Here is a 16,822-nt window from a genome sequence, read left to right on the forward strand (position 1 = left end):
GAACTCATTTTTAGCACGAGCAAATATGCAGGTGTAGATATGTTCATTCGAAAATCTGTTGAGCATTTACAAGTTCAAGTTCCCTCCAACATCTTTTTTCCCAACCCTGGAAGAAGTTTTAATTTTGTCATTGTCATGAGTAAATTTCTAACCTTTCTCAGTATGGGAAAAGATTAGGTAAGAGCTGGCGAAAGCCCCTAAAACATGCAATTTAGTATGTTTGCACAGACTCGATCTTTGATCTATCTAGTTAGGCTTCCTGGCATAGTTGCTCGACGAGCTAGCGCCTAGACACCTTCGGGTAATTGTTCGCGCTTTATAAATCCTTTTTTCATTTAATTTTTCATGTAATTTCTAAGGGGAATTGCAGCCCTAGAACTAATGCTTAACGCTACCTCCAGCCCTAGTATGTAGATCTGCGGAAAGGTGGCAAAATATGGAAATTGCTGGAATTCAAACCCTACTATACTCGGAACAGAAAGTCCAATATCAAAGCTTTTATATAGGGGGCGTGGCCAAGCCGGCTACGATGGCGGCTGTGGAGTGCTGAGGCTCCGTGATCGGGCCAGTAACTTACCCGATTCCAGGCGTTGCTCGCACCTTGAAAACGAGCACCGGGCACCGGAGCGGATCCTGGGTCTGCCGGAGTGCTTGCCAGGAACGCAACGCTGGAGGCAAGCGGCGGCGGAGACCGTTGGCAGTGCGGTCGCCAGATCGGAGCTCTGGGCTACAAGATGGCGGACATTCGGTCCGGAGGAGCGGACTAGGGGGTGCATTCGAGGCCCCTCGGGCCCGGCGCGGCCCCTGGCTCACCATCCCTCACACCAGGAAGGCAGACAACACCGACCCCCGCGCGGGGGACGACGGAGGGAGCCGGACTTCCCAGGTGCACGCCCGCTGCAGGTCCCGGAGCCCGGGAAGGGGACGAGCGGCCATTTTGGGACAGGGACGACCCTTCCTCCGGCGGCGGACTCAGACGCGGATCCCGCATTGAGGTACCGGTTCGGGGCGGTGGCCCCCCCCCTCACCCTGTGTCCCGGGATAGCGGAGACAGCTGTTCACCCTCGGCCTGGTGACGGGCCCCCACGATCCTCCCATCATAGCCGGTCCGCCTGACCTTAAGATGGTGCCTGACTTTCTGCTGGGTGCCGGTGATATGATGCGCAATATGCTGGCGCGAGTGGGGTGAGCTGCGTCCCCGTGTCGGCGCATTCGCAGGGGTGCCCCACAGCTGAGTGGCTCCCAGTATACTCTGCACTGGCATAGACGGTGGCCCAACGCCGGCACGGTGGTATGACACCGGGATAGAGCGTACTCTCGTACGTGGACGGAGAGCCCCTTAATCCCCGGACAACATACGGAGGAACACAGCGGCGTTCCCGGAGGGTGCCCGACCCCCGGGGGCACCACGACCATCGACGGCGGCGGAGGCGGACTTCAGTCAAGTTAGCCTCAAAGGGGAACCTCTGAATCAACGACGCGCTTGCCACCGCTGCCCCGGCCGCCAGGATGGGGAAACCGAGGGCGACCCAACACACAGCGGTACCTGAAACAGCCCCAGAGAACATGCCAAAGACTCGGACATGGGTGAACACAGAGGCACCACGGGCCGATCCCGCGATCTCAGCCAAGCTGGATCAGGTCCTCGCGGCCATCGAGCTCTCCAGAGTCTCTATGGAGGAGAGACTCGGGACCCTGGCAACGGACATCAGCCTTATCCACGACGATCACCGCAAACTGGCGGACAAAGTAAAAGATGGGGAAAAGACGGTGGCCGAGCTGCAACCTATGGTCGGGGCCCACCAGAAGTCGCTGCAGGAGGTCCTACATCGGTTGACCATTATGGAGGAACGCGCGGACGATTTGGAAGGACGCTCGAGACGCTGTAACATTCGCGTGCTGGGTTTGCCGGAAGGAATCGAAGGCACGACCCCCCTGCAATACATGGAAACCTGGGTAAAGTCCTTCACCCCCGAGAAGGACCGATCTGCATTCTTTTCACTGGAACGGGCTCACAGGGTCCCAGCCCGTAGGCCGCCGCCGGGCGCGGCTCCACGACCGATGTTAGCGAAGTTCCTCCACTACCGGGACAGGGACGCGGTGCTGCGTGCGCCACGAGCGGCAGGCGCCCTACAGGTCGAGGACAAGCGGATCATGGTTTTCCCGGATTACGCGAGAGCGGTGCAGCAGCAACGGTCTTCCTTCCTACACGTGAAACGCCGCCTCCGGGAGAATAAAATTCAGTACTCTTTGCTCTTTCCAGCCCGCCTCAAGATAATCCATAATGGCTCTACTGTCTTCTTCACCACCGCCTCGGAAGCGCAGGATTGGGCGGATCAACACTGCTCGCAGCAGTCTAGAGCAGATACCATAAGAGACCCGAACCCCAAACTATCCCGACCCAGGAGACGCACTCAGAAGCGCCCACGCGGTGGTGCAAGTGGTGGGACCAAGTTGCGCACCCAAGATTCTCCCGACCTGGAACAGATTGTGAGGGAAAGGAGGGAGGCCCTGCAGGCGGTGATCAATCTGCAGACGCCCTCCCAGCAGGACGACATAGACCGACCCCCGCACATCTTCACATCTGAGGGGGAGAATGACAGCGATGGCTCCCTGTCGGGCGGAGACACTGTGACACCCCCTCTGGTCACTCCTCAGACAGCGGACCTCATTCTGGATGGACAATCAAGGACTCTTGTACCGTAAGAGGGGTTTGCTGGGAAACTGCCTAACGAGGGTGGTTATCTTCACGTATCACTCCCTAGCGTTAGACACCTTGGCCCTTCAATTGACGATGCGAGCAACGCTCACTTATCCTCTAAAGGCCCGATCCGTGTATCGTCTTACGCACCCACACTGCCGCCCCCATCATACATTGTTGTACTCCCCGTCTTAGGGAGCGCAGGTTTGGACGCATCGTCTCTGGCGATGGGTCCTTTGCATTGGGAACGTTTCCCGACCCCAGTTCCGCAGTTGGTTCCCCCAGTTCAGCATAATCCCAACTCCCTCCCTAGCACACCGTTTCTTACCCAGTGCTTGCACACCCCACACGTCATGGCACCAGGCACCCACGCGATCAACAGCCCCAGCGACCGGGATCACTGGTTCGTTACTCAGCAGCGGCGCAGCGAACCCCTAGGTCCCCACATAGCGACCACTCGGACCGACAGCTCCCTCGGCCCGCACACTAGACATACTACCCATGGCACAGAGGACGAGTGTAACGGACGTTAACATACTTACGTTAAATGCACGCGGTCTTCACACCCCCCGCAAGCGCTATGCGATCTACGCCTACGCGAAGCGCCAAACGGCATCCATACTCCTATTGCAAGAAACCCACTTTAATGCAGCGGAGGTGGGCAGGGTGCAGGCAAAATGGCGGGGCCTCATTTGCGCTACAACCTACTCATCATTTGCCCGCGGCGCGCTGATCTGGATCCGACCAGGTACTCCGTTCCGAGAGCTCCAGCGGGTGGTAGACGGGGAGGGTAGATTTGTCCTGTTGGAGGGGCTGCTTGACGGACAGGCCGTCCTATTGGGCAGCATATATGCTCCGAATGTTGATCAGGATAGGTTTTGGGACCGACTTACGAAAATCCTCGCCCAATTCACACACGTGCCCTGGATACTCGGGGGAGACTATAATTGCGTCCTAGATCCCGACATGGACCGCTCATGCCCCCCCTACCACGCTCCCCTACTTACAGACACATCGATAGATTTAAGGCCTGGGTAGCACACTGGTCACTCACAGATGTATGGCGCTTGCACTACCCTCATACACGCATGTACTCCTTCTACTCAGCTCCCCACAACCTTCGTGTCAGACTAGATCGCTTCTTGTGCACGGCAGCGGTACTCCCTCAGGTCCGCCACACAGATTACCTGGGTAGAGTCATATCCGACCATGATGCACATGTACTAAGTCTTCAATGGAGACCCCCACACCCCCCTGTCCCCACATGGCGCCTCCCGCGCGATTGCCTGGCGGATCCGGTCTTCACCCACGAACAAGAGTGTAGTATCCGAGAATACTTTGCCCGAAACACGGGGTCGGCGTCTTCCGCCCTAATCGAGTGGGACAGCTTCAAGGTGGTGGCCAGGGGAGACTGCATTCAACAGCGCGTCGGGGTGAAACGCACCCTGGAACAGGCCCTCGATAAAGCCGAGAAACGGCTTGCCAACGCCACAAAACTCACCGACCAATCGGTGGCGGTGGCGACGCAGATCGCACATGCCAAGTCGGAATATCAGGGAGCGTGCGCGGATCTGCGGCGATACAATTTTCGGACATATGCGACTCGAATGCACAAAGACCGCGACAAGACGGGCTCGCTGCTAGCGTGGCTAGCTAAACAAGACACGGAGATTCGACCCATCACGTCCATATATACGCAACACGGCGTCTTGGTACACTCTCAGGACGAGATTCTTCAAGAATTCCGTCAATATTACTCGGTGGTCTACGATAGGCCCCGAGCATGGAGTCAGGGGATGATCGATCGCTTCCTCGACCCTCTGCCTCTCCCACAGATATCTTCTGCAGAGAAAACTGACCTGGACACGCCGATACGTACCTCGGAGATCACCCAGGCCATACGCACATTGGCCCGAAACAAAGCCCCGGACTTGGACGAGTTCCCGCTGGAATACTACGTCACCTTTATTTCCCTGCTGGCCCCCCGTCTATCGACGGTACTGGACACAGCACTGCACGCGGGCGAATTACCCAGCTCCATGAGAGAATCGGTAATAGTCACCTTCCCGAAGCCCAACCGCGACCCACAGCTGTTGGCGTCTTATCGGCCCATAACGCTCCTTACAGCCGACTGTAAAATTTTAGGGAAAATATTGGCTGAAAGATACTCCCGGGTGGTATGTCCGCTAGTACACGCTGACCAATGCGGATTCGTACAGGGCAGGAATACCTCTCAGAACATACGGCGTCTGTTCCATATTCAGGATCAGATTGGTGACCGCTTTCCCAGAGCGGCGTGCCTGATCTTAGACCTCGAGAAGGCCTTCAACACCCTGACGTGGCAGTACCTGTTATCGGCCCTCCAGCGTGCTGGCTTTGGCCCCAAGCTTGTTGCGTACACCCGCCTTCTCTACACTAAGCTCACTTCCCGAGTCCGCATTGGACGTCGTATTTCTTCGGCATTTACAATACACAGGGGCACTAGACAGGGCTGCCCCCTATCGCCCCTGTTATTTGCGTTGGCTGTGGAGCCCTTGGCTATCCGTCTCCGAAGGGAGGGGCAGGACTGGGGCATACCGCTCGCGGACGCCACGCACTGTGTCTCACTGTATGCCGACGATCTCCTCCTGTATATACGGGACATCGCCGCGGATCTAACTCCACTCGGACTCATCCTGACCGAATTCGCGGAAGCTTCAGGCTTGAAGGTGAACTGGGAGAAATCTGTGGTCTATCCCCTCCACCCCGACTCTGCCCCTCGGGAAGTGTGGATTGGTGATCAGCGATTAAACTGGACGGCAGAGGCCCCTCGCTATCTAGGGGTTCGCCTATATCACTCACCCACTGACATCTTTGAGGGTAACCATCGTAGGGCACTCGCCTCCATACGTTCCACCATCGGGTTTTGGCGTCAGCTCCCACTAGCCCCGATCGGCCGCGTGGCCTTAGCGAAAATGGTGCTGGTCCCGCGTCTACTCTATTACTTTACTAACCTTCCAGTGATACCACCTCGTTCTTTCTTCAAAGATCTGAACACCCTCCTTGGCTCCCTAATATGGGGCAAGGGGCGACATAGAATCGCACTGGCAAAACTGAAATTACCCACGACACAAGGCGGTCTCGGAGCTCCCTCATTCGAAGCCTATTTCCTAGCGGCGCAGCTCCAATGGCTTTCCTATTGGACCGCCGGCAGGCACAGGTCCGAAACATACACGACCGCGGGTCGGATAACGACACCGGAATTATGCCGTTTGCTTGTGCCGGGATCCCGCCCGACGGGGACTTACCCACTCCAGGTGGAGGTGGCCCGGGGGTGCATCCGGCGCATACACCGACTCGCACCAGATAGGCCCTCGTATTCACCGTTGCTCCCGCTGGTGGGCTGGCCCAAAAACACCCGGTTCTTCACCCCTGCCATGCTTCGGGAGTGGACATCTCGGGTGGTCACCGAGGCAGAAATACTATTCGCGGAGGGACACCTCCGACCATTCCAACAACTCATTGATGAATACGATCTCCCCCCGGGACAATTCTTGCGGCACCGCCAGCTCCTTAGTCATTTTCTGCCGCACTGTGATCTCACACTAGGAGAGCCCCCCACGCATCCAGTCCTCCACACGATACTGCGAATGGGACGGGGTCGTCACCTCACCACCTGGCTGTACAAGTCCATTCGAGAGTTGACGCCCCTATCATTGGCGCCCCTGCGGACCCTTTGGGAGGAGGAGGTGGGACGGGCGTTTCATGACAACGAATGGGACAGGGCACTCGAATTTCCCAAAAAAGTGTCTCGGAACGCCCGTTTCAAAAATATACAATATTACATTCTTCACAGGGCCTACTTGACCCCAGCGCGCCTCCAGCGTTTCTATCCCGATACAATTTTCCTCTGCCCCCGCTGTCAGGCGCAGGATGCAGATTTCCTCCATATGTTTTGGTCCTGCCCGGGGATCCAAATCTACTGGTCGACTATCCACGAGACCCTCCGTGAGCTCACGGGGTTGCCCCATCTAGACACCTGGGAGTACTGCGCACTGGGAATAATGGGTCGGAAGCAGCGGCACAAAGTACCTATACGATTTGTCTCATTAGCACACCTCCTGGCTAAGCGATGCATAGCTATGAATTGGCGCTCCCCTACGGGCCCCCCGATGGCGGCATGGAGGGGGGCGGTGCTCAAGTGGTCTGCGGCTGAGGAGGACGCTCTGCGGGAGGAGGAGGCGAAGGGCATACGCAAAACCCGATCTCCCTGGAGTGGGCGCTGCTAATGCATCAGTTTAAACAATCCCAACCCCTAGCTGACCAGAACACGACCGCGACTACCCATACTGCCACACAGCCACGCGCGACACAAACCCACCCAGGTGACGACCCTCCTTAATACTACACACTCACCTTAGGGGGACCAGGTTCCTCTCCCCGCTGCTACGGGGCCTGCACCCATGCCGTATGTCCACCTGCATAGTCGTACCCCGCCCTGGGGTTCCCAATGCGCTGCTTCACCAGTTGCCCTACAGTCCACCTGAGCTGTAGTCTGGCTGACCATTCTCTGACGGTCCATGGCTGCCCCTAGTTTCCCCTCCCTTCCCTGGTTTGTATTATATAGTATGGCAAACACTGGTTACACTGCACATGAGTGTGGTGCAGGTTATTGTAAACGTGATGATTGATCTCACCTGATTGGACACTTGTACTCTGCGATATTGTCATCCAACACTGATATGTAATGAAATTACTAACAAAAGCCAATAAAAACATGTTTAAAAAAAAAAAAAAAAAAAATCAAAGCTTTTATATATTGTGATAGCTGCCATAATTTGTCACTGCACTACGTGACACCAAAGGGAAAAGTGGATTGTTTTATAGGACAATTACATTTATGAAGCGACTTGTCCCATGGACAAGTAGATATTTTATCAAATTCCATACCCCTGCTACATGACAAATCACAGTTAGTATAATCCCAAATAGTTTGCCATTTCAGCTAGTAGCCAAAGCGTAGTATATTCTTGGAAACTTATATACCAGTCAGACCACTATTGATGGTCCCATCTAAGATTGGTATTGTTTTTTCAATAGTGTAATGTGAGGAATCATTCATCAACTGAGGGGTTCTATTAAAAAACTTCTCTATTTTCCGTTTTTTAAAGAATTCTGAAAATGTACAACAACTTCAAAAATACAAATACAAACAGTAAAACATTAGGAGTGTTTTAAACGTGGACCCGTGAGCTCCAATTGTGTACATATCAAAAAGGAATAAATTGGGCTGCGGACCCAGTGAAGTATCTGGGTGTGTGGGTGCACAGAGACCCTTGAATGGGACTTGCAATGAATTATGGGAAGGCACTGACAGATAATATGGAGAAAATATCACGCTGGACCCGCTTTCCACTGTCACTGGCGGACAGAATAGCTGTGGTAAAAATGACGACACTGCCTAAACTACTCTACTTATTTGTTAACGTCCAAATAAAACATAACGTTGCACTTTTTTAAACAATGCAGTCCTTTCTGCTGTCGTTGAGGGCTGGTAAGAAACCGAGATGCAGCTGGAGCACGCTGACCTTACCATTAGAAGGGGGGGGGGGGGGGGGTCGAGGCACCGGACATACGTCTGTATTATTTATGTGCTCAGGCACAGTTTGTGCATTACTGGATTTTTCCACAAAAATATCTGCCATACTTGGCGGTAGAGGCGGACACGGTACATCCGGTACCATTGGCGGCTAGAATATTGTATCCCTGTGAGGGAAGCCGTAGGAATGAAATTATTCAAGTCGGTTGTACTGTCTGGGCGTGAAGCGCACTTGCTGCGCGCGCTGGGAGAACCCTTATATACGTGTCAGATATGACCATTGAGGCTCACCCAGGAATCTCGGTGGCGCGAGAGCGCGGGGCACTGGAGATACTACAGTCACTAGGGGTTATCAAGCTAGGGGATGTGCACAGAAACGGCATGTTTATAACACTAAATGATTTCCAAGCGGGACAGCCATACAAAGCAATGCATGGGTTTACATATGCCAGGCTGCGTGCGGCGGTGCGCTCATTAAGCCCGAGTTTCCAGCGGGAACCAATTGGGTTAAAGGTGCTACAGGTTGTATTGAGTGGAAGTGAAAGTAAGGGACTAATCACTAGAATGTATAACGCATGTCAAAGTGAGAATGATTGGTCAGATTCTTCAGCATTAGATAAATGGAACTCAGTGCGTGCATCCCCCATGCCCTGGGAGAGTTGGGAGGTCTGCTGCAGGCTGACCGGAAATTTGACTGCTAACTGTAATCTACGTATTATTCATTTTAAAAATTTGCACCAAGTTTACTATACCCCGGCACAATTGAGGAAGTTTGGGCTGCGAGAGGATGCCAGATGTTTGCGTTGTGGGGAGGATGGGATGGATTTTATACATCTAGCGTGGGAGTGTGCCGCTATAGCGCAATTTTGGAGGGGAGTGGTACAGATCCTAACTGAGGTGATATCAGAAACGGTCAATTTCACACCGGAGATCTGTTTACTGGTGTATCTAAAGAGACATAAACCGTGCAACCAGCGTATAGTTGCCATTGCCACTCTATTTGCTAAGCGAGCTGTGGCCATGTGTTGGAATGCCAGAGCTACTCCAACTCTGGTTAAATGGATTAGAGATCTTGCTTCATCTAAGGAACAACTGAATGTTTATGCAGAGGAACTACCGAAAGCCTCTAGGCCTAAAGACTTTTGGGCACCGTTCACAATGTACCTGCTTAGCCACCCAGATATGATGTAAATGTGAGCACATAGCACATGTCAATCAAACTTATGGAGATGATATTAACGGAGACTGCACTGTAGGGCACTGCCGACTGAGTATTGTTTTGTATTGTTTTCTTTAAGGGTCTGCCCTTGGGGTTGGGCTGGGGGGGATAGAGGAGTGGAGTTGTTTTAAACAAAAAGGAAACAAACAAAAGCGGATATATAATTGGTGAATGTAATATGTTGATATTATAGTATGAGACTACTTGTGTCACAAATTGTACTTTTGATCCTAATAAAAAATAATAAAAAAGGAATAATTAAAAGGATCTTGAAAGGTGTAATGATATCAGCATTTAGGGAATGTTTTGCAACTCATTATCACTCACAGTGGACATTTAGATAGATGTCAAGTTGCTTGTCAATAATGTTGTTTCTCTGTTTCATTTACAGCCCAGTCATTTTTATTTTGATAATCGTACTCGCATGCTGCGACAATGCACGTCGGAAAGTTCCAGGCAATTTTATTTTGCTTGGGTTGTTTGTGAGTATAATCCCTCACAAAGTCATGGGGGATAAAAAAAAAATTCCTTGTTATAATTTTGCTATAATTGATGTAAATGCGGTTCAAAACAAAATTGGCAGAAAAAGCTCATAAAATGGGTTTTGGGTGTACATCTATTTAAATGAGCAGCTGCACGCACATTTCGCAAGTCCTGTATTATGCATTCACAAAGAGTTTGTTGCACAGCAATTCAATATGTCTCTGGTGATTACCAACTCCCTTATTAAAATCAGTAATTTATTCACGGTAGCCAAAACATGAATCAGTGTACTTCTAACTATTATTCTGTTAGAAATACAAACGTAATTCAAAACAATTTCATGTTTGCACAGCACACTTGCCACTTTGCAGATTTAGTAGAATCAGCATATTAATACATAATTTGTTATAAAGTCAGACAATGCATGTTCTGCTATTAAATATTTACTATTTGATGATTTTGAAACACTTGCTCTTTGTCATGATATGTGCATGGTCATCTTTAGACGATACATTTCTACCATTATCATCCTAATATATATGCATACATTTTTGGTATTTATGTATCCCTGTTGCTATGAAACTGTGTTTCTTTTTATCCATATACAATAAAATATCTGAACACAAAAATGTTTCAGTGTTCAACAATACATAGAAGCCCTCATTACGGTGCCGGTCGGAAGAGCGTTTGACCGCCGATATCGTAATGGGAATGGGACCGCCCGTCAAGGAGTCAGAGGTCCCACCCGCCGAATTACAATGCAACCGCCAGCACGGCGGTCGGAAACATAGCCTTTTCTACTGCAGCATGTGCTGCTGGCCGGAAAAGGGCCGCAGCAAAGCCACAATAGTAAAGGGTATGTTTTCAAACATCAGTGCACCATGTGCCAGGCACCATGTGGTGCCTGTCACATGGGGCATGGGTGTTTAGGGGGGCACCACATGTGCCCCCCTGGGCCAATAGGAGAGGCCCGCGGGTGAGTCCCATTCCGTCTGCCTTTACATGGCGATCGGTTATTTGCCTTGAAGTATCACTTTGGAATAAGTCTTAAGAGGGTTGTTGATACTAGCTGCTCAGGCTCTGTGACTTGATATGGTTAAGCTCTTTGAACTGTGACTTTATATAAGATACATAGGCCTGCATAACGAGTTGTCCCATGGCCCCTAAAATGGGCATAACAAGTGCATTTTGGTGCTTACTGCACTAAAATACTCGTGTTCTGGCATTTTGCCAGACATTTTGACCCCGATAAATAACAGCAGGTTTGAACTGCCATCATTTATTGAGGTGTGATTTGTTTTTTGCTTTTTTGTTTTTGGCAAAACTTAAAACGCGCATACGGAATTTATCAGGTAACTCATAATATGGATCTTGGAGGTCATTATGCAAATTAGGAGAATTTCCAGTGCAGGGACTAAGTGAAGAGAGCAATATAACTGTACATTTATGCCACAAATGAATGTCAATTACATAGAAAACTCTGAGCATAGGGATCAATTAAGTGTAATGGGACAACTTCTTAGTGGACATATGCAACTTTGGTTATATTTAATAGTCTGTGGTCTGACACAAGGGGTGTCTGAGGTGGAGCATAGATTTTCCTTAAATAGAGCCTCTGCGCAGGGTTCATTCGGTTGTTTGACCAGGCATGACAAGATGATGAAATTCCATATTGTAGTGCAGAAGCAAAGCCTTGAGAATCGCCCTTAAAATGGTAAACAATCAGGAAGCGGAGACACAAGAGGGAGGTCCAGCTTAGGTATGTTTGCTGCAATGTAGTTGAAAATGTCCGGAGCATCTATTTCAAAGTGGTTGGGCAGGACATCTCTGAAACGCTGGGAAAGAAAAGAGACACCTTTTCAGAGCAAGATGCTGTGTGTGCCCTTGGTGGTGTGTGCCCTTGGTGGGAACTCAAAAGAATCAAGTGGAATAGTAATACTTTTGAGCTTTTTGAATAGTTGCTCTTCTCTTCAGTTATGTGTGCAACATTGCTTGTCCTCTTGGTCTATTACATTCCTCCTGTTGCATTTCGAGATTTGATTTGGATGCATCAGGCAATCAGGTTCTATTTCTATGGTGAGAGACTAAAATTATATTCTTAAATTTAAATGTCTGTTACTGTTGCCTATTTACTACACACAACTCAAGATGAAGTAAAAATGCAGCATATTGAAAATAGTAAATATACTTGTGCAAATGAAAGCAATTGGCCTCCTTATCCCGCTGCCAAGGGGCCATTTTGATGCCTTTCTCTGTGGCCTGCACTACACCCTGTTCCTGCAAAATGGCCGAGGTCTAATTAAAGGAGGTAGAAAGCGGTCTAACGACCAAAAGAGCTCACACTAAAGGGGAGCGGCCATCTTGGAGTGATGATATTAGGTTTGCTCCCCATCCCTATAGGGATATTGCCTCCCGATCTCGCTGCTAAGGTTGGACTGCTATTTCTGGAGATCTCTGTGCCCAGCACTACACCCTGTCCTACTAAATGACTCAAGCCTAACTAAAGGAGGTAGAAAGAGAACTACTGTCCAAAAGAGCTCCTAAAGGGGGCCATCTTGGAGTGGTGGTATTTGGTTTGCTCCTCCAACAACTGAAAGAGGACTAGACTCACATACTAACAAGACAATGTTTCCCACCTGAGGCGGCCACATTGTAAATACCCAACTTCTGTACCTTAAGCTCCCCCTGGGCATAAAATTTTGCCACCATCCTGGATTAGCTGGCCCCTCAAACATTTAAAGGAAGATCGCAACTCCCTGTCAAGGATTCAGAGAATCAAAGTGTGTGATAAATTACACATCCCCCCTTAGGGAGCATTACAGCTGTAACTTAACCTCCCAAGCAATCATCAACTAGATTTCCACCTCCTCCAGCAATGTGGCTCTTGTGCTCTATGGACCCAACTCATGGACCATAATTTACCTAGAAAATAGGTCCAATAACGCAAATAAAACTTCAAACACAGAACTTTGAACCAGCACCCGGAAACACTTATAGCCGACAACTGCCACAGTACAATAGACGGCAATAAGAAAACCTACTTTATCTTCTACACTAAACGCCCCACAAAATGGAAAAACATTTTCCTTCTACACTTCCAAGTCACTAAGTCAACCAAAATACCCTATAGTTAAAAAATGTCCACATCCGTCTCCCCCACCTTTAGAGGGGAATTCACCATCTCCATCTTCAGAACTGGAATAATTCTCATCAGGCCACTGACCCTCACCTCACCACCTTTGACCGGCACTTCCCTACATTACTCTCCGCATTAGCTTAACAAAAGCACCTAACCCACTCTCCCATACCCGCCTCCCCCTGACCAAAAACCCAGAACCGACCCTTTTCCCTCCTCCCGGGAGACTGACTCTCCAGCACAGAAACATCCACCGTTACTCATTACATTCCCAATTCCTCCATTACCTCACTCCCCCGACAAACATCCACCATAATGACTGTAATAACCCCCACCCCGACTAACAGATACTCTGTTAATAAACCCCCCAAAGTTTATCCCGTGATAGGCAGATCGGACACCAACCACAATCGGTCTACTAGTGAACTCGCTTTAGGCACTCCCCTCCAGACCACAGTAGACCCGTCTCTGCATGCTCAAACTATCTCCAACCCCATTACTCTCCTCCTTCCACAAGCCCTAACCCTCATCACTACTAAGGTCACTGCTAGCCTCAAAGATACTGACCTCCCTCTGAGCACTGCGCACGCGCCTGACTCTGACCCAAGGCCCCCAACGCCCCCTCTCGATCCCAAGTCTGGAAGCATCAATGATCTGACTTTACGTGTGCAATCAATCCCCACTCCTAGTCCCATTAACACCATCCTCCCACATAACCTAATACTCAAAGTACACTCTCCTGACACTGACCCTAGACATACAATACTCCCACAGAAGGCTAGAAGCACAATTGACTCACTTATACAATGCCTGATCCGAATGGAGGAAAAAATCGACTTTCTAGCTGCCGACATAATCCATCTAAGACAAGACCTTTCTTGCCTGACTAAGCCACCCCGGTCATACACTCCGGGTAGCTACACACCACCTCCCCACCATACACACACTGACAGCCCTGTGGCCCTACAAGGCACCACATGGCTACCTACTCCTTTGGAGGACCAAGCCCAATGTCCTCTCCGTGGGCTCCATCCCATGTCAATTTCGGAGCCGATGATATCAGCCAGATTGCGATTCCCTCCTCAATCCCTGTAATACTTGGCACAATCAGAATCCCCAGAACGTTCTATTCTCTCAGACCACCATCTCAATACACTACTATTCATACAGTAAATTCCAGCAATGAGTATTCCTGTCCTTTATCATGCATGCTTCTCAACTGTAGATCAGAAGTACTACATGCCACAGATATTGCTGAAGTTATACTAAGTGACAAAATAGATATTGCCTTCCTCACTGAATCCTGGCTCAATGATCACTCTTCCCCCATTCTAGACATTCTCACCCCTCCAGGCTACAACATCATCAGACAGGCCAGACCAATTAGAACAGGTGGCGGACTAGCTATCATTCACAAAGAAGGAATACAACTTGCCACATTAAAAAATGCAGAATATCTGACGTTTGAGTACCTTGGTGTTGAAATTACAGTCAAAGGTTCCACTCCCATCAAATTCCACACCATCTACCACCCACCAGGTGAGCGTGCGACCCTTCGCCGAAGAACTAACCGACCTAATTACACGATTCTCACTAACTGATACAAATGACGTATTCCTGGGGCACCTCAATATCCACTGGAATAACCGAGAAGACACCACAGTCCAGAACCTCTCCAAACTGCTCAAAATCAATGACCTTAAACAACTTTGCAATGAACCAACTTACATCAAAGGAGCCACTCTAGATGGGATCATCACCAAAAATGAGCTGGTATTTAATATCGATTCACACGATAGAGACCAACCAACGCGGTTGCCAAACCTAAACACAGGACCAGGAACATCAAAAAAGTCTCCATCACGGAACTAGAATCCAAGATTCATGCCCAACTACAGCTTCATCCCCCTACTCACACAGTCGAAGACCTCACACCACATTTTAACACAACAATGACTAAAATTTTAGATCAAGTTGCTTCACTCAAACAACCAAGATCCTCCAAATCAAATTATTGGTTCAACAAGGATCTCAATAATGAAAGGCGGCTACTCAGGCAGGTAGAAAGGTCATGGAGACAAAACCCTTCGACTATACACCTCAATCTACTTAAAGCTGCTCGGATGTCTTATAAAAAACACATCTTCAGAGAAAAGGCATCTTTCTTTGACAGACAGCTAGACCAGGCTAAGAATAGACCCAAGGAACTCTTCAACATTGTTAAAAGACAGCGCATCTTTGCAGGACTTAATAGCCACCAATGAACGCTGTGAAGACATTGTCAGCTTCTTCACAGATAAGGTCACAAAAATTGATCAATCCTTCTTCCAAAGCCCGAACCTACCTACCCTCCCAACCTGTCCCACTCTGCGCGCCTCTGACCAAACAGAACTGATTCCTACCGAGGATAACCTGGTACCCAACCATACGAAAAATGATGCCAACTGGTCAGATATCAAAACCGTGTCCGAAAAAGAAGTCTTCATTAGAATTGTGAGCCTGAAGCCCACTTTCCACACCACTGACCCCCTCCCTTCCACAATAGTCCAAAATCTTAACCACATTATCGCCCCCTTCTGGACAAAAATCATTACCTCCTCCCTCACTTCAGGCTGTGTAGCAGACTCCCTCTAACTAGGACAAATCACACCTATTCTAAAAAAAACAGGGGCTGACCCTAACAATCTCAACAACCTCAGACCTATCTCTAATCTCCCGTTCCTAGCTAAAACCCTAGAGAAATGCGTTCTCCAACAACTCAACAAACATATTGACGATTTCAACCCCTTTGATCCCTTTCAATCGGGTTTCAGAAAGGGCTGTAGCACTGAAACAGCCATGCTCAATATCTCTGATGATATCCACAGATCCTTAGATGAAGGTATAAAATGTCTTCTCATCTTTATTGACCTATCTACGGCATTCAACACAATAAACCATACAGCGCTACCTAAGACTCTAAAAAGACGCTCTGGCATTAAAAGTACATTACTAAAATGGCTCACTTCCTACCTTCACCATAGATTACAACAAATTAAAATCAACTGCTGCCTCTCTAAGCCTACACGAGTCACGCTTGGTGTCCCCCAAGGCTCGATCCTCTCTCCGGCCCACTTCAATCTCTTCATGGAACCACTCAAAAGCATACTAAAGCAAGCTGGAGTTAAATATCACCTATATGCAGATGACACTCAACTCTACTACAAAATCAAATCTCCCAGTGACATCCGACACCTCAGTGACACACTAACCAAGATACAATCCTGGTTTCGCTCGAACCACCTAAAACTGAACCCGGACAAAACTGAATTAATATTGTTTTCTCTGAAAAATAACCTCCTACCAATCCAAGATTTGCTCAAGAACCTCGATGCCCTAAACTGCTCCCTCATCCTCTCCAACTCCGTAAAATCACTAGGCATTACCCTGGATAAGAACTTGTCAATGAAGGACCACATCAAACACTCCGCCAAAGGTGCATTGTACTCCCTAAAACACCCCAAGAAAATCAAACCTTTCATCCCCCAGGATGATTTCAAGACAATAGTTAAATCCCTAGTCCTCTCTAGACTGGACTATGGGAACGCCATCCTAACAGGGATGCCTAAATCCCACCTAGCCCCACTATGGTCAGTCCTCAACATGGCAGCCCGACTCGTAACAGGCATTAAACAGTTTGAACACATCACACCAACCATTAAATCC

General features: G+C 49.3%; 1 protein-coding gene across 1 annotated transcript in view; it reads left to right on the plus strand.

The window, feature by feature from the left end:
• Nucleotides 1–16,822, plus strand: part of LOC146789314 (protein lifeguard 1-like) — a 287,971-nt gene that overhangs the window by 193,918 nt on the left and 77,231 nt on the right. The window contains exon 5 of the mRNA XM_085631062.1: nucleotides 9,890–9,980. Within this exon, the coding sequence (XP_085487188.1) occupies nucleotides 9,890–9,980 (91 nt within the window). The remainder of the gene's footprint in view (nucleotides 1–9,889; nucleotides 9,981–16,822) is intronic.

The sequence above is a fragment of the Triturus cristatus genome, chromosome 10 (genome assembly GCF_964204655.1).
Source record: "Triturus cristatus chromosome 10, aTriCri1.1, whole genome shotgun sequence".
In the NCBI taxonomy this organism is placed as follows: Eukaryota; Metazoa; Chordata; class Amphibia; order Caudata; family Salamandridae; genus Triturus; species Triturus cristatus.